Source organism: Trichomonas vaginalis, chromosome IV (genome assembly GCF_026262505.1).
Source record: "Trichomonas vaginalis G3 chromosome IV, whole genome shotgun sequence".
NCBI lineage: Eukaryota > Parabasalia > Trichomonadida > Trichomonadidae > Trichomonas > Trichomonas vaginalis.
The window spans coordinates 805,680-827,805 of NC_067206.1; the positions used below are offsets into that span (position 1 = coordinate 805,680).

At 36.7% G+C, this 22,126-nt stretch overlaps 13 protein-coding genes and 7 pseudogenes across 20 annotated transcripts, besides 4 other annotated features; 13 read left to right on the forward strand and 7 right to left on the reverse strand.

Moving 5' to 3' along the window:
• The first annotated feature begins 1,447 nt into the window (after positions 1–1,447).
• Positions 1,448–1,475: a terminal%2Cinverted (terminal inverted repeat of MuDR-2B_TvMULE3 transposon ID:TVAGG3_0004680).
• Positions 1,448–4,164: a mobile genetic element.
• Positions 4,135–4,164: a terminal%2Cinverted (terminal inverted repeat of MuDR-2B_TvMULE3 transposon ID:TVAGG3_0004680).
• A 979-nt stretch (positions 4,165–5,143) lies between these two features.
• Positions 5,144–22,126: part of a mobile genetic element that runs on past the window's edge.
• On the forward strand, positions 6,220–6,819 carry TVAGG3_0004700 (annotated as a pseudogene). Its single transcript has one exon. A coding segment is annotated over exon 1 (600 nt).
• Positions 8,196–8,633, forward strand: TVAGG3_0004710 (annotated as a pseudogene). Its single transcript has one exon. A coding segment is annotated over exon 1 (438 nt).
• On the forward strand, positions 9,064–9,543 carry TVAGG3_0004720 (uncharacterized protein; the record flags this gene model as incomplete). Its single annotated transcript, XM_051219737.1, has 1 exon — positions 9,064–9,543. One exon carries the CDS (start codon positions 9,064–9,066, stop codon positions 9,541–9,543), a length of 480 nt encoding a protein of 159 aa, XP_051104723.1.
• TVAGG3_0004730 lies at positions 9,573–10,059 on the forward strand (annotated as a pseudogene). Its single transcript has one exon. A coding segment is annotated over exon 1 (487 nt).
• TVAGG3_0004740 (Poxvirus D5 protein-like family) lies at positions 10,173–10,808 on the forward strand (the record flags this gene model as incomplete). Its single annotated transcript, XM_051219738.1, has 1 exon — positions 10,173–10,808. One exon carries the CDS (start codon positions 10,173–10,175, stop codon positions 10,806–10,808), a length of 636 nt encoding a protein of 211 aa, XP_051104724.1.
• TVAGG3_0004750 (protein of unknown function, DUF4108 family) lies at positions 10,846–11,265 on the forward strand (the record flags this gene model as incomplete). The annotated part of the gene is made up of 1 exon (XM_051219739.1): positions 10,846–11,265. The coding sequence occupies one exon, from the start codon at positions 10,846–10,848 to the stop codon at positions 11,263–11,265; it is 420 nt and encodes a 139-aa protein (XP_051104725.1).
• On the reverse strand, positions 11,312–11,734 carry TVAGG3_0004760 (annotated as a pseudogene). Its single transcript has one exon. A coding segment is annotated over exon 1 (423 nt).
• On the forward strand, positions 12,197–12,646 carry TVAGG3_0004770 (protein of unknown function, DUF4106 family; the record flags this gene model as incomplete). The annotated part of the gene is made up of 1 exon (XM_051219740.1): positions 12,197–12,646. The coding sequence occupies one exon, from the start codon at positions 12,197–12,199 to the stop codon at positions 12,644–12,646; it is 450 nt and encodes a 149-aa protein (XP_051104726.1).
• TVAGG3_0004780 (organellar and viral DNA polymerase type B) lies at positions 13,129–13,740 on the reverse strand (the record flags this gene model as incomplete). Its single annotated transcript, XM_051219741.1, has 1 exon — positions 13,129–13,740. One exon carries the CDS (start codon positions 13,738–13,740, stop codon positions 13,129–13,131), a length of 612 nt encoding a protein of 203 aa, XP_051104727.1.
• On the forward strand, positions 14,384–14,584 carry TVAGG3_0004790 (uncharacterized protein; the record flags this gene model as incomplete). The annotated part of the gene is made up of 1 exon (XM_051219742.1): positions 14,384–14,584. The coding sequence occupies one exon, from the start codon at positions 14,384–14,386 to the stop codon at positions 14,582–14,584; it is 201 nt and encodes a 66-aa protein (XP_051104728.1).
• On the reverse strand, positions 14,613–15,212 carry TVAGG3_0004800 (uncharacterized protein; the record flags this gene model as incomplete). The annotated part of the gene is made up of 1 exon (XM_051219743.1): positions 14,613–15,212. The coding sequence occupies one exon, from the start codon at positions 15,210–15,212 to the stop codon at positions 14,613–14,615; it is 600 nt and encodes a 199-aa protein (XP_051104729.1).
• On the forward strand, positions 15,416–15,790 carry TVAGG3_0004810 (uncharacterized protein; the record flags this gene model as incomplete). The annotated part of the gene is made up of 1 exon (XM_051219744.1): positions 15,416–15,790. One exon carries the CDS (start codon positions 15,416–15,418, stop codon positions 15,788–15,790), a length of 375 nt encoding a protein of 124 aa, XP_051104730.1.
• TVAGG3_0004820 lies at positions 15,911–16,222 on the forward strand (annotated as a pseudogene). The gene has a single exon. A coding segment is annotated over exon 1 (312 nt).
• TVAGG3_0004830 (MazG nucleotide pyrophosphohydrolase domain-containing protein) lies at positions 16,675–17,223 on the forward strand (the record flags this gene model as incomplete). Its single annotated transcript, XM_051219745.1, has 1 exon — positions 16,675–17,223. The coding sequence occupies one exon, from the start codon at positions 16,675–16,677 to the stop codon at positions 17,221–17,223; it is 549 nt and encodes a 182-aa protein (XP_051104731.1).
• TVAGG3_0004840 (uncharacterized protein) lies at positions 17,273–17,536 on the reverse strand (the record flags this gene model as incomplete). Its single annotated transcript, XM_051219746.1, has 1 exon — positions 17,273–17,536. The coding sequence occupies one exon, from the start codon at positions 17,534–17,536 to the stop codon at positions 17,273–17,275; it is 264 nt and encodes an 87-aa protein (XP_051104732.1).
• Positions 17,567–17,812, forward strand: TVAGG3_0004850 (uncharacterized protein; the record flags this gene model as incomplete). Its single annotated transcript, XM_001283028.1, has 1 exon — positions 17,567–17,812. The coding sequence occupies one exon, from the start codon at positions 17,567–17,569 to the stop codon at positions 17,810–17,812; it is 246 nt and encodes an 81-aa protein (XP_001283029.1).
• On the reverse strand, positions 20,003–20,227 carry TVAGG3_0004860 (phage tail repeat-like family; the record flags this gene model as incomplete). The annotated part of the gene is made up of 1 exon (XM_051219747.1): positions 20,003–20,227. One exon carries the CDS (start codon positions 20,225–20,227, stop codon positions 20,003–20,005), a length of 225 nt encoding a protein of 74 aa, XP_051104733.1.
• Positions 20,245–20,587, reverse strand: TVAGG3_0004870 (annotated as a pseudogene). Its single transcript has one exon. A coding segment is annotated over exon 1 (343 nt).
• TVAGG3_0004880 (uncharacterized protein) lies at positions 20,781–21,182 on the reverse strand (the record flags this gene model as incomplete). Its single annotated transcript, XM_051219748.1, has 1 exon — positions 20,781–21,182. The coding sequence occupies one exon, from the start codon at positions 21,180–21,182 to the stop codon at positions 20,781–20,783; it is 402 nt and encodes a 133-aa protein (XP_051104734.1).
• TVAGG3_0004890 lies at positions 21,199–21,887 on the forward strand (annotated as a pseudogene). The gene has a single exon. A coding segment is annotated over exon 1 (689 nt).

Genomic DNA, 22,126 nt, shown 5'->3' on the forward strand with positions numbered 1-22,126 from the left:
TCATATAAACATCTGTCAAAAGCCGCTTTTTAACTTCACTTAAAATGCCACGTAAGCTACGTAAGAATATACGTAAGAGGAAGAGAGCATTGAAACATCCAATAGTAAGACTGACACCACAACAACAGTTGCAACAACAAATGCTGAATGACCCCACTATGTTGCAACAAATGTCAAGCAATCCTATGCTTTTAAACCGAGTCATTGGTGCACAGAGTGGAGGTTTAAGAGCGGCACTTTTAGCGAAAATGGCAGGCTATGGTGGAGCTGCAGACGGAACAGCCTATAACCCTCAAAGTCAAATGAATTTGAGTTCACTCAAAAATCAAATAGCAGATGTCAAAAAGTCAAACATAGACATACAGAAACAAATAAGTGAAAACGAAAAGAAACTAGAATATGACAGACAGACAAAGAAACTCAATGAGTTAAACGTAGAGAAAAAGAAGAAAGAAGAACAACTGAAAGAACTAAGTACAGAGGAATATGCGAAAAAAGTGTCAGAAAAAGCAGCAGAAGTAGCAAAAATGGAACAAGATGTCATAAATTTGAAAAACCATACTACTCAATATAAAATACTGAAAGATGAAGAGATAAAACAAAAAGCCCTGAAGACATATATGGATAGCGATGAGTATAAAAAAGAAGTTGAAGCAAATGTAAAGGCAGAAAAACTTTTACAGTTGCAAAACCAAACCGTACAGTATGAAAACTTAGCGCAAGAAAGTAAAAATAACGACGCAGCCATACAAAAGGCAATGAAAAGCGCAGAATATATAAAAGCTAATAATGACTGGTTAGATGCCCAAGCCAACGCTAAAGCAGCCCAACTTATAGGGTCAATAAGGACAAAAATACAAGCGGATGAAGACAGTTCAAATGAAGCTTTAATGAATGCTGACTTTAAGAATGCCTTCGAAGCTCTTCATAGTAAGGTGAAACTAGTGAACGACTTCTCATCTGGAAAGAAACTGAAGTCTGAAGGTTTCGACAAAGAGTTAAGAGAAGTAGCACAAAATATGACGAAAATAACAGATGCAGCAACGAGACAGGCAGTTCAAAGTGCCTATGACGCCGTTAGAGCAACTGTTGTGAAAAGTCAAGAAAAAGAGTTACAACAGACCAAAACAGACCTAGTAAATGCTTTCTTAAAAACGAAAAGTCAGGTAGGACATTATGCTGCAGATGGAACATATGTGCCAGCTGGTGGAACTTATATACCAGCTGGTGGAACTTATATACTAGCTAGTGGAACCTATATACCACCAAACCCTCCAAGAGAAGCACCTGCACCAGGACTACCTAAAACATTTACATCGTCACATGGACACAGACGCAGGCATGCACCAAAACCAACACAACAACCAACAGTTCAAAATCCAACACAACAACCAACAGTTCAAAATCCAGCACAACAACAACAACCACCTCCACAACCAGCACAACAGAAACAATAAGAATTACCGAAAAAGTGACAAAACATCAAAAACAGGGAGCGGGTCTCAATTTTTATTACTTATATTATTTTACAATATTTATATAAATACTCTTTATAATATATTTTACTATAAAATTATACCTCAAATTCAAATATTTAAAATATTATTTACATAATTATCTCAAAATTATATTTTTATATATTATTTTTCATATGTATAAATCATATAATCTATATCTCTGCAAATCTCATCTAAAATTTTTTGAAACAAACCGCTACCATTTTATAATGGTCCATCTTAAATTCATCATAAATTCTGGTACATGTTAGTACCAGAGTCTTCAAATCTCAAACACTCTGGTACCAACATGTACCAGACGCGAGTTTCCAATGCCCTCGTACGATTTTCTATTAAGATCTTCTTGAATGAGAAGGTCTTCATAGAAACTCGTACGAGGGCTTCTCTTTTAAATACTCTGGTACCTGCTGGTATCGGAGTCGACTTTACAGCCCTTTCCCCAATTTTGAAGCTGGGGAAAGTTTTCAAGCAATGAAAGGGAAGCTCTCGCTATGAGGTGAAAATCTAGAATTTTTACCTCATAGCGAGTAATCCTTTGTTAATTGCTTGAAAACTTTCTTCAAATTATCAAAATTTCGAGGAAAGTTTCCTTGCTTCAAAGTAGAGATGGAGCCCTTTGAGCCACTGCATATAGGTCAGTGACTCAAAATACTCCATCTCTACTAGAAATCGCCAAAATTTGGGTCGCAATCTTTGAAATGCGACGCAAGTTTTGGCAATTTCGCGAGGGACTTGCTCCATTTGGTGCATAGATTCGCACTCTATGCACCAGATGGAACAATTCTTTCGCTGACAGCGGGAAACTTTGTCTGAATAGTTTAACATTCAGACAAAGTTTCCCGCTGTCAGAGAGGGAATGGAAGGGTAAGAGGTATATATTCATAATGTATACCTCTTACTCTTCCATTCCCTCAAGAAAGTTCAAAAACTTGGGTGCAATCAGAACTGATTGCACCCAAGTTTTTGAACTTTATATAAGGAATTGTTGGCTATGATGTACTGATTCATGATCAGTACATCATAGCCAACAATTCCTTCGCAAACAGTGGGAAACTTTGTCTGAATAGTTTAACATTCAGACAAAGTTTCCCGCTGTCAGAGAGGGAATGGAAGGGTAAGAGGTATATATTCATAATGTATACCTCTTACTCTTCCATTCCCTCAAGAAAGTTCAAAACTTGGGTGCAATCAGAACTGATTGCACCAAGTTTTTGAACTTTATATAAGGAATTGTTGGCTATGATGTACTGATTCATGATCAGTACATCATAGCCAACAATTCCTTCGCAAACAGTGGGAAACTTTGTCTGAATAGTTTAACATTCAGACAAGTTTCCCGCTGTCAGAGAGGGAATGGAAGGGTAAGAGGTATATATTCATAATGTATACCTCTTACTCTTCCATTCCCTCAAGAAAGTTCAAAAACTTGGTGCAATCAGAACTGATTGCACCCAAGTTTTTGAACTTTATATAAGGAATTGTTGGCTATGATGTACTGATTCATGATCAGTACATCATAGCCAACAATTCCTTCGCAAACAGTGGGAAACTTTGTCTGAATAGTTTAACATTCAGACAAAGTTTCCCGCTGTCAGAGAGGAATGGAAGGGTAAGAGGTATATATTCATAATGTATACCTCTTACTCTTCCATTCCCTCAAGAAAGTTCAAAAACTTGGGTGCAATCAGAACTGATTGCACCCAAGTTTTTGAACTTTATATAAGGAATTGTTGGCTATGATGTACTGATTCATGATCAGTACATCATAGCCAACAATTCCTTCGCAAACAGTGGGAAACTTTGTCTGAATAGTTTAACATTCAGACAAAGTTTCCCGCTGTCAGAGAGGGAATGGAAGGGTAAGAGGTATATATTCATAATGTATACCTCTTACTCTTCCATTCCCTCAAGAAAGTTCAAAAACTTGGGTGCAATCAGAACTGATTGCACCCAAGTTTTTGAATTTTGTATAAGGAATTGTTGGCTATGATGTGGATAGCCGCTGCCAGACCAAATGAATTAACCGTTGTGAATAACGTTTCTGAATCTTTATTTAAAAAGATAAAATATCACGATTTTGGCTGCGTTAAAAATCAAAGAATTGATGTTTTTGTCAAAAATCTTTTAGAAGAAGTTGCACCCAATTACTTTTTATCGTATTAAAAACGATTTACTTCAAACAGGTTTTATTCCTTCAATTAGAATTCGCGAGCCTCGATTGACATATTATAAAACAAAATTGAAAAGAGAAGTTCAATCACGTTTATACCAAGTATTAAATTTTGTTCAGAATCAAGAAGCCAATTTGAATCCATTAAGATTTTTATTGGAAAATGCTGAAAAAACTTTCTCAAATAAATGAGAAGATACAAAATTCAATTACATATTTAAGATCGTTTGAAATTCCAAATGAATTGTTAGATACGTATATGTTAGAAATTAATGAATTTTGTTATAATTCTCCAGATTATATTTTAGAACATTTCGAAGAATTTTTAGAGGATTTCAAAGAAAAGAATAATTTAATAGACTAAAAAATTTATTATTTTTATTTATTGTGAATTTTAAATTGTCACTTTTTAAGTGCTACTCCCTATTGAAAGTGTCACTTTTTGGGTGTCACTTTTTCGGAAATTCTTATATACTCCCAGCACAACAACCAACAGTTCAAAACCCTGCACAACAACCACCTCCACAACCAGCACAACAACCAACAGTTCAAAACCCTGCACAACAACAACCACAAACAGAGCAAGGACATAAAAGAAGTAGAGAACAAGGAAACCAAGAATTCTTAAAAATGCTGAAGGAAGAGTATGGTTACCCAGATACTCTTGACTTTAGTGACAGATATAAAGAAGCTATTAGAAAGTTCAATGAAGGAAATACTGACCCGGACCTATTTAGCTTTATGGCTCAGCACCAAAACGGATATAAATTCAAACCTGGAAAATACAAGCTCGCTAAGGGATATGATTTAATAGCATATCATCCAAATGACATGGATGAATTTACTCCGAGATATTTGGTGTCAGAGATAAATGATAATTCAACTATCTTCATGAAACGCGTAAAAAATAGAGACGGAACGAAAGAAGAAAGGGTTATGAATGCGGATGACTTAAATAGGGAACTTGTTGAAAACGGTCTCGGAATATATGAAAAGCCAGCAGATGAGGTACAAGAAACTCCACAGGAAGAATTTCAGATACAACCAGACATGGAAGAAATAGTTCAGCAACAACAGCTAGAAGAGCCTGAAGGAAACGAACAAGTCCCTCCTTTGGAAACTAACTTCATAGAACTAGATGAAGATTTGGAACAGCCGAAAAATCTTGACCCTCAACAAGTGTATGCGGAGAATATGGAATATTTCCAAGAGTCTAAAAAAAATTCGGCTGACATAGTAGAAGAATATCGAAAAATGTTTGCCGACATACAAAAGACTCCAACACCAGATAAATATTCAGCATAGAATGGAAGTACTGAAAGAAAATGTAAGCAAATACAACAACCCTTTTTACTTACGAGCATTTAACGTTCAATCTTTGGATGAACTCGGTGAAGATAAAAGGTTAAATTTCAAGAAAACATATAGAAATGAAACATTGTTTAAAGTTCATTCAGAACCTAACCAAGATGGAAACAAACCTACTTTTGTTTCTGCAGACTATGGAACTACAATGAGATGGGGTCATAAAGCTAATCCGGATAGGTGGTTCATAAACTTACAACCTCAATTCCAAGAAGTTGTAGACGCAATGGAAGTGATGGTGAACGAGATATAGCTGGTATTTTAAGCGCGGCTTTAATGCCATTGAAAGATATGAAACATGCAGATATTTTGGACCAGTATGAAATGAACATGGCTGATGGAAATATAACACCTGACGTTCTAGAACATTTATCTCAAAGAACTACACAACCATAGAGATGGTATATTTGGTGAAGAGTTTAGAAAGACAGTTAGGGAGAGAGAAGGAAGAGAACCTATTGTACATGACCTTGCAAATGAAAGTTTGCAAAATGTCATAAAAACTTACTTTGCAGACGATGAACTGAGAAGGGATGAATATTTAAGAAAACTCAAATGGACAGTACCAAATGAAATGTTAGTATTGAAAAACATGTTCCTTGACAAAATAAAACCAACTACAGAAATAAATGACGCAAGACTGAAAGATTGGGTAAAAGCTTTCCCATTCACAAAAGATATAGTTGGTAACATGGAAAGAAAACCAGAATGGCTACAAAAACATATATTTGGAAACGAGCTTATTCCATATGGACAAGCTCTGTTTGAAGAGCTTGAACCGGAAACTCAGGAAAGAGTCATGCAAACAATAAGCGAAGACTCAAATACAAACTATGACAAACTCTTTCTAGGATATAGGTTACCTGAGATGGGCGACCAGAGCCCAAAGGCAAAAAGGACATGGGAAATTTACAACATACTAGGTGAACATGAGGCAAAGATGCAACAACTTGAAGCAGAGGGCAAGTTACCAAAAGCGACACCAAAGAAGAAGAGAAGAGTAGAACAAAGTGAAAGTAGTGAAGAAGTAACTTCATCTAGTGAAAGTAGTGGCAATGAAAGAAAAAGAAGAGTTAAAAACTCAGTCAGGAAGAAAGTAAAGCTTGGTCGGAGTGGGTTCTATTATGACACATAAATCCAACTATTCTATATTTTTACCCATATGAAATGTACGCCGCTCAGAATATAACGCCAACAGTTTTGGATGCCATGAATGGAAATGTTTCCGAATGGTATAACGAATGCGACAATGCCATTAGAAGGTCAGAAATAGTTCCTGGAACTTACGAATATACAACTGCTGTTTCTTATGGAAACGTAGGTGAGTTTGGTGAAGGTTCTTCAACAACAGTAGATATTGCTTGCGACAGGTTTCATATTATTTCTATTGACAACTCTTTCTTATACGTGGAACAAGACATTGAAATAAAACCTTCTGCCAAGTTGTCTGACAAGAAAGGTTGCAATGGAATTTTCTATGTCGGATACCAATATGCTCCAGAAGTTTTCATGGGATATAAGATATATTCTAACTCTGACTTAGTTCAAACAGTAACATGGGCAAACTATGAATGGTTCGCTTTGAGAAACTCAGTACAACCACAAGCTAGAGAACAAACAGACCAGTATGCAACTATTGAGAAAATAAGAAGACTTGACCCTAACGTTCCAGGAGTTTATGTTAACCTTTCTGGACAAACTGCAGCAGCAGTAACCAAAGTAAAACTGAAACTTAGAGTTCCTTTGTCATCTTTCCTCATCTTCAGGTTTTTAAGATACTTGCCAAACTGGGCAGGAAAAATTTCTATCGAACTTACTCCAAGCAAAAATAACTTAGTCATTGCACCAACACAAGACCCATTCACTCTTACAGACGTAAAGGAGCAAATCAAACGTCATTCGCCGAATTTTGCAAAGACAAAGTTGACTTAGACTTTGGTTTCTCAAACCTCACACTGAAGTAAACTATTATTTCAATGCTGCTGGAACTGCTTGGGACCCAGTTAAGTTCACATGCGAAAAATTTGAATGCAAGAGAATAGAAAGCAGACTTGCAGTCTATATGTTGGACCCAGATATTTCAAATGCTTTAGCTGCCAAATATATTGCAGTTCCACTTATGTTCCCTATACACCAAATATCTGTCAAAGACTTTGCAGGTGAAGTTGGAAACCAAAGTGCTGACCAGGTGCAAGAACAGATATTGCTTTAACAACTGCAATGAAACATGCAGATACTATGTTTGTACTGTTCAGACGAACTATAAATGACTATTCTTGTTTCTACAACCCTGGTATTAAATATCATATAAACATAGATGGCAAATATTATCCAAGAGAAGAATATTCTACAGTTGAAGATATGAGGTCATACAACTTGACATTAGATGCTATGAACTTTAACAACAACTTCACAACAACCATTAACCCTGAAATGCAAAGTTCTATTATGCCATATGTGAAAGTATGGACTCATACAGGAGGTCAAAAAACTCAATATACAAATAGAGACCGTTCAAATTTTGGCTTGGCATTCCATTTGCTGACTCAGAAGACTTATGGTGGTATTTCAACTGTTGGTACAGTTCAAATACAATATACTGGTGACAGAGACGGTCCAGATGAATTGAAAGCAAAGAAGTTTACAAAACCAATAGCACTTTTCACGGAAGATGCTCTTTTGAAGATTCGTTCGATGAAACCTGCTGGGGCTCCTCAGATTGGTATAACGACAGCTTCCATCGAGCAGATTTTGGCAGCAGGTCAGTAAGTTGTTCTTGAACTGACTTCTCTCCGTCAAATATTGACAGTACGCCAGTTTTGACATAGTATTGTATTATAAACTTACCTTTAGAAATATCGGTCAGTTTTGTTGTTATATTTTTGTCAACGTCAAGAACTTTCACCATTTCAGTTATAAACTTTCTTTGCTTTATGAAAATATTTTGGTTCAGCAAAGACTGCTATTCTATAACATTTTCCATTGTTTGTGTAAAGAACTATTCTATCAGTGTATTTGTATTGTTTGTGTGTGTAAACTTTGTTTTGCTTCAATTCGAAGAGATACTCAAATACGTCCATCTTTTTATTCTAAGTAAAATGTCATTTCCGAAAAATAGAAGCGTAAGTGTTTCAAAAGGTTTAATGGCGGTGGCAGATGTGAAGTTAAATTCACCAACTCAAACAAACAGTCAAAGTGTTGTTGTCAATGTCAAAGACAGAGATGTTGAAGTGGGGAAACCATACGAAGACGAAGATGGTATAACAATAGTTCCTGTAAAAGAACAACCAACATATCCTGAAGTTAGCAGAGACTTAAGTTCTGTTGCAGATATTCGAAACGACTACCAACAACTGAAAGACAAACTTAAAACTCAGGAGAAGATTTGTCAAGCTTTAGGTATAATGTTAAACTTGGTCGAACACAACCCTGTAAAAGTGAACTCATATGTCATTGCACCTCATGAAGTTTTGAAAGAACTATTGAAACTTTTGACAGAGGCAGACGATATAAACATCAAAGAAATAGAACCCGACATTGCTTGCTGTGGTGTTTCATATAATGTCATTGACAAGATATACGTTATGAAAGGAGGTGAAACGTTGAACTTAAAATATAGTTTCCCAGACGTTATAAAAATATTTGACGACCACAACATTTCATTAAAATTTAGTTGCTAAGTAAATGGCAGAAGACATAGTGGTTTATACTATTACGACTAAAAACCCTGAGTCATATAATTCTATAACAACAAACTTACAAAGTCCTCAAGGACGATATTGTAAACTGACCTTAAACACGATGACGACTAAAGCCTGTTTTGCTCTTTTGACACCAGAAGATTTTATTGTTGTGAATGGTAAAAAATACTCCTTTGAAGATACTTACTCAGATATACCACCAACAGGTTTTGTTGACTTATTTAATACTTTAAGGACGGATGTAACATGTGCTGCAACTAGAGCAGGTTTCATTATGTTTGGATGTCCGACTGAGTTTACTATAAACGATATGAGCTATAATACAAAACTTATATCTGGTTTTTACTACCAACAGTTTCCTATAACAGGAAAAGGTGTCATACAAGGTTTGTCTGTTCCATTGACTTTAAGTACACCTATTTTATATATTGTTTCAAACTTAGGTTCAAAGTGCTATTCGAATGTCGACAGAAACTACTATGACCAAAAGATACTCATGCGTATAAACAACACTTTCTCTGCTGGTTTGCCTATTGTTCATTCGAATGCAGAGTTTTCAGCTTTAGTAAACTCAAACACTTTAGCAAACATAAACTTAACCTTAGTTGACGCAAACTTTGTTCCTGTAAAACTTTTATGTCCTATGTATTTGTCAATGACGGCAGAAAGTTTCGAATTGGAAGATGCAACTGGTGAAAGTATTGTACTACAAGAACAACTTCAACAACAAATAGCTCAAGAACAACAAATGCAACAAATGGAACAAATGCAACAACAAAGTCAAGAATAAAAAAAATATTTTTTTTTATTTTTATAAAAATGTACAGAATAGATGTTTCAGATTTTTATGACTTCCAAGCCTTCAGAAATATGTGTCCATTTAGAGACTATAACAAAGCAGTCGAGAATTTGAAACGTTTAGTCATTTATGTTGACTCTGCCCCAGAATGTTATGTCATGAAAGAATGGGATGTTGTCTTTAACAAACCAAGAGCAACAATAGTTTCAGAACAAGAATGTAGACAGAAACTTAAGAAAATAAAAGTCGTACAAGTTGGCATGAAGATGTTAGATGCTTGGGATATCTTATTGTCAAAGTTAGAAGATTTTTCAGTTCGTGGTATAAAGTTCTATACACCATCTCCAAACTTCTATTCTATCTTCACTGGATATAAATACGAACAAGTAGAATGGAAAGAAAATGTTATAGAAGCTTGGTTAGACCATGTCAAAGAAATTATATGCAATGGAAACGAAAGAGTCTATGAGTATATCTTATGTTGGTTTGCAAACATCTTACAACATCCAAGTGCTAAAAATGAAACTGCTCTCATCATAATTGGAAAACAAGGAACTGGTAAGAACACTTTCTTTACAGATATCTTATGCAAACTGTTAGAGGGCTATTCGAACCCGAATATGACAAACTTAGAAAACATCTGCGGTAAATTTAACTCTTCAATAGAGAATATGAAACTTATAGTATGTAACGAACTTCAAAGTATAGATACAACAAAAGTTTTGAACTCAGATGCTTTGAAGAGTCTTATAACAGACAAAGTTGGAGTTGTTGAAAGAAAGTATAGAGACCAAAGAGTTTGTGAAAATGTTGCAAACTTCGTCATGGTTTCAAACAATGCCGTTCCGATGAAGTTAGAAAGTTCTGACAGAAGATATGTAGTTGTCAGAACGTCAGATTCTCATATGCAAGATACAGAATATTTTGACGACTTAGCAGAAACTTTGACATCTGACTTTTACAACCACTTGTTCTCATATTTCATGACATTAGATATTTCTAAGTTCAATCCAAGACAAATTCCACATACCGAAGAGAGACAAACATTGTTAGAAGCAAACAAGAGTGTATATGAACTGTTCATAGATGAAACTGACTTTGAGTGTTTAGATGAAAGGTCATTGTACGATTCGTATAAACAATATTGTCAAGAGTATGGTTATATGACAGCGTCTAAACGAACATTCTTGGCAAATGTCAAAAGTCTTTTAGACGTACAGAATGGTGTATATACAAAGAAAAATTTTTCTGAGTAAATTTTAAAAAAAAATATTTTTTTATCCGATAGAAAAGATGACGAAATTCATCTCAGTAAACAAGTACATGTCAGGACTTAAAGAAGAACTAGACCCATTCACATATTTGAATGTTTACTTCTACCATTTTGAAAAGTCTACATTTGACAAAGTTTGGAACATCGAACCAGTTAAGTTTGCTATTGTGACTAAAAATGGTGCGAAATTTGAAGACTTAGACATAGAAGGTTTGTTAACAGTCAAAGAAAGTTTTGACAGAAGGTTCTCAAACCTTAAAGAAGGCAAAGCATACAAACTTGTTATACCTTATGAACCAAAGAAAGCAGACGACTATGAATATTATGAGTCTAAAGTTGTAGAAGTTCAAGGTAAATTGGGTAAAAAGATTTTAGAGTCTAAGCCAGTGTTTGCTCCTAAAGAGGAAGAGAACATTGACATTGACCCAGAAATGTTCTAAAAATAAAATTTTATTTTTACATGTCAAATTTCTTTTTCTCTGGAACTGGCTCTGGTTCTTTCTTCTCTTCTTCTACTTTCTTTTCTTTCTTTTCTCTCTTCTTCTTTTCTGGTGGAGTTATGTCAAACTTCTCAGAACCATATTTTTGTAAAAGTGCTTTGTCATTTAATAGCTCTTCTATTCTGTTTTCTATTTCATTTTCAAGAACAGCGCATGTGTCTTCTTTGCATTCTAAGAAGTTTTGTTGGACTTCATCTCTCCAAGAGGCGTCATCTCTGTCAACAAGTCTGTCATTGACAAATTTTAAGACTGCTCTGCTTAATGTTTTATGGTTCTTGTCATATTCCCAGAAACAGAACTTTAGAACAAATTCCCCTTTCTTGTTTACACTATGTAAGATTTTATGGTCGACAGATGTTTTGCTGTCGAAAAGCTTGTCTCGAATATAGATAGCGAAATCGCTAGACATTTTCTAAAAGATAAAAATTTTAATTTTTCTAAAAATATGTTAGAAAAAAAGTTTGCTGACATTGACAAGAAATTTGAGAATGTTTTAAACAAGAACAAGAGGAAGTTAGAAAATGCTCAGATAAAACCCATACATGACAAGTTCTTATTTGCTCAGAATGGTATAACAGGTCTAATTGCACCACCTGGGTCTGGTAAGACTTTCACTTATCTTAAAATGGCTGCACAACAACAAGAACTAGATGAGAAGAACCCATTCTATGAGTTAGTAGTCATTTGTAGTACTTCGGGTCAATTTGACCAAACCGTCAATTCGTTCAAAGATATTATAAAAAAGTCTAAGTTAGTATGTATAAAAGACTCTGAGTTGTTGGATTGGATAAAGAAGTACCAAAGAAGAGTTTTGAAGTACAATGCTATAAATGAGTATGTCAATTCGAAGTTTAAAGACCCAAATGAGGAAATGCAGAGAATATTAGAGAAGAAACACTTCAGAAACAAACAGAAAGAGATAGAATACATTTCGAAGAAATTGCAATCTTACGATTGGAAGACTTACCCTCACAGATGTCTTCTTATCTTAGATGACTTTGCTTCTCATCCTTTGTTAAAGAACAGAGAACAAGACATGTGTCGAATTCTTAAGAAGCTCAGACACTTTAACATCTCAGTTGTCATTTGTGTACAGACAGCCAAGAGTTTAAGTAAGGATGTAAAGAGAATACTTACTGATATTATACTTTTCCCCGGATTGTCCGAAGACGATTTCATGGAACTTATGAAAGAGTCCATGGCAGGTAAGTTTGACAGACATGAACTATGGGAGAAGTACAAAGTCATACAAGACCCTCATACTTCTTTCAGAATTCATATCTACGCAAACAAAGTTCAAATTGTAAAAAGTCAAGCTTGAAAATGTAAGTGTTTAGTCTTAGTCTGTTGTGGTGCTGGGGCTGTCGGTTCTTCTGGCTTTGGAATGGACTCGGTTGGTGGTACGTCGGACATTCGTTTGTGTCCTGTCGGAAGGAAAATATTTTCCTGTCGGATGGAAGAACTCTTCCTGTCGGAAGGAAAAATTTTTCCTGTCGGAAGGAAAAACTTTTTCTGAAGTTCGACCAAAAAGTTCTCAATTTTCGAAAATTTGAATGGTTTACGGACGGACAACTGGAAAAATTTTTCCTGTCGGAAGGAAAATTTTTTCCTGTCGGAAGGAAATTTTTTTCCTGTCGGAAGGAAAATTTTTTCCTGTCGGAAGGAAGGACTCGGAATGTCGGAAGGAAAATTTTTTCCTGTCGGAAGGAAGGACTCGGAATGCCAGAAGGATTTGACAAGACAATTTACCTTATAGAGCTACCTGAGCCATCTGACTTTCACAAAAGACCAAAAATAAACGCTTTACATGTATTTTTCAGCAACTTCGTCAAATAATTTTATAGCTTTATCTATCTCATCTACTTCAAACGTTTCTTTACCTTTTATGGGAGCACCATACATTTTCTCAAACTTTTCAAGTAGTTCTGTTTCAGCAGCTCTCATATCATTCACAAACACAACCTTGACTCTATTGACTATACTGTCATATCTTTGAGTTATATTATATGTTCTTCCTATCTTATATCTCTTTGTATTGAAGTCCTTCGGTTTCTGAACGATGCAAAGTAAGCCTTCACTGCAACGTTCCGTATCGAATGAACCATATGTTATGAAGTTATATCCAACAACTGGGTCAATCCATAACAAAACTATTGGTATAAGACTTTTGTCAATGAGATATGCTGTAGTTCCACAGAATCTTACCGATATCATAAGCTCAGGATTTCTTGTCAAAATTTTCTGAGTTGAAGCAATTCCAACCCAATGGTATGTTTTCTTTCCAGATGGAGATATAATGTCTGACAAAGAATATTTGTTGTATTTCTTTGAGTATCTTACGTTTAAATCACCTATTCTAACCACTTTGGTGTCATTGTCTATCTTTTTAACTGTTTCAAACTCAACCTTTAACATTTTCTGTTCTTACATACAAAATAAAAAAAAATATTTTATAAAAAAACTAACTTTATTTTATTTTTTCTATCTTGTATAAAAGATATGATTTCAGGAATTTTTTTGACGAAGAGTAAAAGTTCACTTCGTCAAAAAAATACAGTTATATCATGAAATTTGGTCATTTTTTCACGATTTTCATAGAGTTTTGGCGACTACGGTTTTTTACCTACTCGCAATTTTTCACGATTTTCATGAGTTTTGGCGACTGGGTTTTTTTACCTACTCGCTGTTCTTCACGATTTCAGGGATTTTTTTTACGAAGAGTAAAAGTTCACTTCGTAAAAAATAACACAAAAATAGTGTATTTTAAACGAAGTGCAAAAGTTCACTTCGTAAAAAATAACAGTTATATAATGAAATTTGGTCATTTTTTTCATGTCAGAAGACTCGAAGGTGCAACACTTCCAAAATACCGACGAACTCAGAAGAGCAGCATGGCAGTATGTTCTTGACAACTTCTTTTGAGTTCTCCAGGTACACCTTGGAAAATGCTGAAGAACTCCGACACAGAGAATTTGGAGAAATTGCGCTCCAATACTACCTTGACAAACAAAGGGTAAAATAAGACTAAAAACTTAACGTTTAAAAAGTGACATTTTTAATGAGCTCCGAGTCACCGAGAAAACTTGGTCAGATGTTAGCAGCTTACTTCCCTGAGGAGGATGGAAGCGTTACATACGTAAGGTTCAAAAACAACGAACCTGGAATTGCGTACCAAATTCGCGATTACATGACCGTGGAAGAGTACGAAAGGTTCCTACAAGAGAAACCAGTTCTAAACAACTCAGAAAAGAAAGAATAAAAAGTTTAACTCGTAATTGTTTATTTTTTTACTTGTATGGGCAAGCTGCAAGTATGAAGTCGACTATCTCCGTCTTTGTTTTGACGAGCTGGACGGCTCTTGCGAGTACGTCTGTTTTGCGGTCTCCAGCTGGTGTCTGACCTTCGTAATTGCGCATGTTCTTGAGAGCTCCAACTGTAAATGGTTGTAGGATGAAGAGTCTCTCAGACTGCTTGAGGTAGTCGTCTCTGTCTTTGACCGAATCTGTGGTACGAGTCGAATCGGTCGATTTGAGGGAAGAGACTGAAAGCCTGTCGTCTTCCATTGGAGCTGTAGCATACTCTTTGCGTAAGCGGTTCAGACCTTCTTCGAAGTCTTGGTCTCTCTTCGATTGGGATTGAGATTGGAATTGCTGGGGTGGAGCTTGCTGGAACATCCAAGGGTTGGGGCAGTAAGGCATAAGCTGAGGAGGAGGGTAGTTCGGGAAGCCTTGTGGTGGGTAGTAACCTTGAGGTGGAAATTGGTAGTAATTTGGTGGAAGTACTTGCTGGAACTGAGGTTGTTGTGGTTGCTGAGGAGACTGTTGTGGTTCTGCAGCTTTCGGTTTTTCTGGCTTTGGAAGGCATTCAGGAAGAGGAACGTCAGTCATCCGTTTGTGTCCTGTCGGAAGGAAAAATTTTTCCTGTCGGAAGGAAAAACTTTTCCTGTCGGAAGGAAAAACTTTTTCTGAAGTTCGACCAAAAAGTTCTCAATTTTCGAAAATTTGAATGGTTTACGGACGGACAACTGGAAGAGTTCTTCCTGTCGGAAGGAAAAATTTTTCCTGTCGGAAGGAAAATATTTTCCTGTCGGATGGAAGAACTTGGAATGCAAGAAGGACTTGACGAGGCAATTTACCTAATTGAAATTAACGACTGCGTAAAAGACTACTTGCGCAAGGTCATGAAGCCCAAGGTCAAGTTCATCTCTATTTCTGGAAGGTCTACACTTCAGCTCGAGACTTCGACTGGAATTCCAATTCAAATACCAGACGGGACAGCCTACGATGACATAAAGGACGCCAAAAGAGAAGCTCTTGTTAAGTTCCTAAACAAACGTCCTTGGATAAAAATACCAAACAAGGAGAACCCCCTACCCCATATGAAATTGGCAATTCAGTCTCTCCTTCACTTCTCGGGTCAGCCGTTCTACATAACCTGTGAAGGCGACATTCAGCCAGTTCTTTAAACATCTCATTTTAACTTCACTTTTTTATGTTTTTACGCATGTGAAGAAGAAGCCTTCTGGTAAGTTTCTTATAGCCATATACATGGCACGCTTTGAGTAAAAACATTTTTTCATTTTTGAATGAAGCAAGTTAAATTCGTCCCACACCAAACTCAATGGACCGATGAAGAGTTTCAAGCTATGGTTGAAGGTGTTGAGAACGACATAGACGGCGAACTTGAAGGAGCTCAAATCACAATTGCAACCAAAATTGCAGAAGTCAAGGAACAGATAGCTCCACTTAAAGCTACCAAAGCTACTCTTGACCTCATGGATAGTTACCGTTTAGATGTCAAGAGTGGAATAAGACAATTAAAATTAAAACTTCTAAACTACGAAGCTATACTCCAAAAGTTAGCAGAAATGAGAAGACTTTACCAGAGCTACTTACATGTAAGGGACTTACCTTCAAGCAGTCCGACCAAAGATGAATTTGTTGACATTGTCCCAATTTTGTCCGAAAGTCAGCTCAGATGTTTCGAACTGCTCCCAACATATCCAGAATATGAACGTTTGCCTGAACTCTTCCGCAATCTCAAAAAACGTTTTTTGGTTCTCATGTTCGAAACTTTTATCGGAAGAGACAACAAACGTTCAGAAGAAGAACAAGATATTATTTTAAACTTGTTGTATGACTTAACCGTCATAACAAGCTTTTTGAAGTAAAACCGTCATTCTCAAACCACTTCATTTTTTCGATGTCCGAACAAGCACCGAAGCCAAACTCGATGGCAGATGTCCTTTCAAGGTTGTCAGACAAGCGCCCAGTTCAACTTCAAATTGTCCAATTGAACGCTCATCTGACAAACGCCATTAAGACTCTCCAAAGTAGTCTTATGACAGAGATGACCAATCTCAAAGGTGAGTTCCTCATGAACCAAGCTTCCAATGAGAAATGCCTGAACGATTTCGCGGAAACCTTGCGCAATTACGAGAGAGAGAACCGAGACCTTGCCAGACTCATCTACCGTTTCTTCGAAGAGATAGACGCCATCTGGAAGGTACTCGGAAAGGACAGAACATGCAACACCGTACTTCGTGAGTACCAAATTGAAGAAGGAATTTTCGAGGAAGAAGAGAAACACGAAGAAGAAGAGGAAGAAGAAGAGAAACACGAAGAAAAGGAAGTTTGGGCAACCCTTGTTGCCGATGACGGTTACGAAATTTCCCAACCCTACCCATACAAAATCCGCAACAAGGAGACCGGCAAGGTTCTTACCCCAGTCCTCAACAACTTGGGACACTTGAGCCTTACCCTTCGGAATTACGGTACAATTTCCATGGGAAGGCTTGTCGGTATGCAATGGGTTCCAAATCCAAACAAGAAGACGAAGGTCAGACACATTGACGGTGACAAGCTCAACAACCGTAAGGAGAACCTCGAGTGGTTCTAAGAGTAAAAAAATTTTATTTTAGGGGGAAACCCCGAGTAAATTTAAGTTTTTAGTTGGATAAGTAGGTTAAATTAAAGATAATTTGGATAAGTAGTTCCTGACCTTTGAATTGGACTCTTTCGTCATCCCAGTTGCGTAGGAGGTCGTCCCAGAGGAGTTGGTAGAATTGCCAATCCAAGGACGATTTGTCCTCCCAGGCATTGAGGATGTACTGCTCGTAGAGTCTCATGACCTCTGCCTTGCACCAGACACCCTCTCCCTTGGAACGTAAGGCTTCTTCGAAGTGCTCGAATGCGATTGGCTGCTTGACCATCTGAAATGACACTTTTTGTCCGTTTGGTCAATGTTCGTGTCTCGTGCCATAGTCGACGAAAATACAGACAAACAGGTTATATATGAGTTTGAGACCAAGAATGGTGTAACTCGACCTGTCCGATTCAAAGACTCCGAGGGCGACCATGAAATTAAACGGAAATTAGCTAGGAAGGAATATAAAATGGACTGGTTGCCACCACCTTTACCTGTTCCTCAAGTAAATAAGCCTTTCACGTTCCCAAGAATTCCCACATTTAAATTCAAATTCGAATAAAAATTTTTTATTTCATACAATGTTTTATTTCTGTGCCGTCTTCAAGTATGCCCCAGTACTTACGCTTGGAGAGGACATGAACTTCGGTGAAAATTTTGTCCAATTTGAATTGACCCATCTTTTCACCGACCATTCCCATTTCAATGAGTTTGTTGTATCCTTCTTCGTTCGTCATGAGTGCGTCAATGTTCTCATAGTAAACCACAACTTTGGATTTGACTTCGGAGAAGAATTTGTTGTAGTTGTCAAGGACTGCCTTTGCGAACTGAGGGTAAGACCAATGTTCGACAATAGGTTTTAATGTGGTTACTAAGCCACTTTGACCTTGAGTAAATTCGTACTTCAAAACAAAAGGAGAAAACCTTTCAACAAAGTTGTCGACCTTCTCATAGTGTTTACTCTTCATCGCTTGAGGTTTCTTAATGGAATATCCCCATGTCGAATTCATAAGCAATTTGAGTGTCATTGCAAGTTTGGGGTTTGAAGCTTTCCTAATATCATACAGTTGTTGTATGACTTTTCCAACTGTATAGTTCCTTCCCGGGAACTCACCATCTTCGTTTGGAATTCCAGTCGGAATATATTGGACAAACCTCATGTATGCAGCGTTAAGGTCGACATAGTATATTTTTTCATCTGAGTCGAACTTGTCGCAACCAATTGGTCCAGTTTGTGGAAATTCAAGTGAGTCTCTTATCTTCTGAGAAACTTCTCCTGTTATCTCATAAACATCGTCGAAGCAACCTGTTTCATATAAAACCTTCTGACCTAACTCAGAAGCTCTCCAATACAATTTGACGTCAATTGGATGTCTCAATGGAAGTTTGTTTATAGCATCTTGAAGTTCTTGCAACCTCATTGGAAGTTCTTCTGGTTCAGGTTGGTATCCGAACAATCCAACTCCTTGTGGAACTGTGTACTTCTTTTGTACTATAACTTTGTCTGGAACAACTTTTGGTCTTGCTAACAATGAAAAGTTTGTTTCGTCTTTTGGTACAAAAGTTTCTGTCAGCTTGTCATCTGGAATTGGTTCCAACAAACCTTTCTCGAAAAGAATGTTAACAGCTCTGACAATGTTGCACTTGCCTTTTCCGAACAATGGGTTTGTAAGACTTTCGTTCAACATGAAGTGGTTGTGGACAATTACAATCTTCAACCATGGTAAGTCTTTGTCAACAACATAGTCGTCGTGTGAAGAACCTTTCTCAGTCGGAATGTTGACTCGGATATTGACATTTGCCAACGGTGCAATTTTAGCCAATTGACCTCTGAGCATGTACCTTGTCTTCACACATGACTCAAGATACTTCATCTTCTCATCTGTAACAAGACCAGAGTTCCTGAGACATGTAAGAATACAAGGTTCGTTGACAATTGTTTCAATTGAATTGTAAATTCCATACCTTGTCAAGTCAATGTCAGACTTATTTCTGAACGGGAAGTATCCAGCATGTTGTCTGACTGCTTGAGGGTTAGGTTGGTACCATTCGAACTTGACGCTTGCAATTCCTTCAATTGCATTCAAAATGTCTGAGTCGGAGTCAACCATTTGTTCTCTCTTTGTAGTCTTGAAAGCGTCAAGAAGCATTGCAGCTGTTGTGACATTGCCATGTGCATAGTAAATGTGACCATCCAAATCTGTTATGGTCAATCTGAGATTGTGTCCTTTCTTATTTCCGTCTTGAATTGCAGCAAGTACACCCATGAAGCCTTCTTTGTTCTTTCCTTCGTCAAAGTTTACTGTAAAGGTTCGACCAGATGTAATTTGACTTCTAACTTCACGATACTTTTCATATGCATATCTTGTTCTTTCCATGGGAGCATGTGTGTCTTCACCTTTTCCTTTTTTCCTTCTCAAAGGATGCAATTGTTCGTCATGTTTCCAGTAGAATCTGGCAAAGCCGTCGTGTCCTTCAACTTGAGGTTCACTAACATCGAAAGGCATGTCATAAGACGTTCTTCTTCTAACCTCTCTAGTCTGTTTGGATAATTTGCACGTGCTGTTTCCAAATCCATTTCGTAGCGAAGACCAGACAATTTGTCATAGACTTTTATGGGTCTTCCCTTCCTATATTTAAACTTCTTCGAAACTCTCCAACCATATCTTTGCAACTCTGCTTTTATTCTAGCAGACTTTCTGTCCATTCTATATGGGGGCATTTTTATAAAAATAAAAAAATATTTTTTTCTTTACTTTACATAACCGCCTGCTGCCATAAGTCTTTGACGCCAACCCATACCAGCTAATGAAGGTTGACTTGGTTTAGTTTGGAAACTAAACTTTGGTTTTGGTTTATCTTCAGTTTTTGGTTTTTCTTCTTCTATTGGTTTTTCGTCACTTTTCGGTTCCTTTGACTTTACCTCACTTGCAGGAACAGTTGTGTCGTCAACATCTTCATAAATATCATATGCCATTTGTTTTTGTTTTCCTTTCAACTTTTTGTGTTTGTTGTAAAGTTTAGAATATTTCGACTCTAAGTCAATGAGATGTTCTATAATGAACTGTTGGTCAGTGAAGTAAACTTTTCCATCTGTTGTCTCGAAAGCTCCTTCAGACTTCAATATTTTATTTGTGAGAGTCTGTTTCTTTTTTGAGATACTTGCCGTTCCATTTTTATGAAAAGTGACTTTGTAGTTAGAGTTTGTATTTCCAGACCTGGCACTTTCTATTATTGAATTTTTCTCTTCATCTGTAAGTTCTTTGACAGGTTTTGACAATGGTTCTGAACTTTTTGTTTGTGGTGTCAAATCTACCGTTTCAACTTCTTCGGTCATTTCATCTCAGTAAAAAATTTTAGTTTGGTTTGTTTTCAACTGGTTGTTTAGGTTTTTTAAGTCGGTCTAAACTTCCTGAGGTATAGGAAGAACTTGACAAACACGTGGTGGTGTAACTGCTGGAAGCCGACAAATCCATCTTGAACCCATTTGTCTCAATGCTGTATTGTTCATTTCATCTCAGTAAAAAATTTTACATTCCCCACGTTTGAGGCGGTTGAGGTTGGTTGTTGTTTACCCACTGTTGTGCATGGTTATATCCTCTGTTAAAGAATCTTTCACCTTGGTCCATATAGTGCCCTGCTTGGTTATAGTAGTCATTTGCTTTGTTATAGTAGTTTCCTGCTTGTCTTCCTACATTGTCCATCCATCCTTGAACTTTTCCTCTTGTTTCAGGATTTGGAATAAGATTTGTTGCATCTCGTGCTACCTCCCAACCTTTCTGTACAGTTTGTATAATAGGTTGTGCTTTCTCTTTCAGTATACCTAATGTACTCAAAATCTTCCTTCCAACTCCAAATACACCTCTGGCTATTGTTCCCACTGCTGGCAAAAATCTGGATGCGACTCCTGCTAATGCGCCAAATAAACCCATTTCTTATGGGTTAAAAATGACGAATTCAAACAAGGACCCCTATGTTTCTAAAGCGACAAAGAAAGCACTCATGGTAAAAATCTTTAGTTCAACACCAAATGCTTGGTTTATGGATATCTTGGAAAACATTCCGAGGTATAGAGAAGATGGACCACCATACTGGCTAATATTTGTTGGTCAAAACACAAGATACTGTGAAGCCATACCATTATGGTCCAAAAATATTTTAGATGTGAAAACTGCTTTGACAATATTCGTTGACAAATACCATCCAACAAAACTGACATCTGACTATGAAAGTTCTTTCAAATCAGACGATATTAAAAACTATCTGCGTTCAAAAAATGTAAACCAATATTTCATTGTCGACCAAAACCATTCTGCTCTTGGTGTCATTGACAGTTGTATAAAAATGTTAAGAGACTTAAACCAACCACAAGGTGGTGAAGCAAATGAAATGTCATATGACGACAAATATAGACACTTCTCCATGGCAAAGATGAGACAAGTTTTAAATATTTACAATAGCCGTAAACAAAAAGGTTTGGGAAACCACTCCCCTGAAGAAATGAAAAACAACCCTGACTTAGAGAAAGACTATATATTTAACAATTTAGTCAAAAGAGAACAAGAAAGAATGCCGGGCTTCAAACTTCAGAAAGGTGACAAAGTAAAAATAGAAATACCTAAACGCGACCCATATGAAAATACTATTGACTATGACAACAATGGGAACCCGACAGGTACTCACGTTCGTGTTCGTAAAAATAGAAGAAAGTATACAAGAGAATATTATGAAGTTTTAGGCAAACATGGCAAAATGTACAGACTGCAAGCAGAAGATAAAACTACTATTGTCAGACCTCGTTTCAAACTTGTCAAAGTTCAAGGTGGTATACTTTCAAAGACAGTTCCTAACAAATATAAGACAACTCCTGACGAAT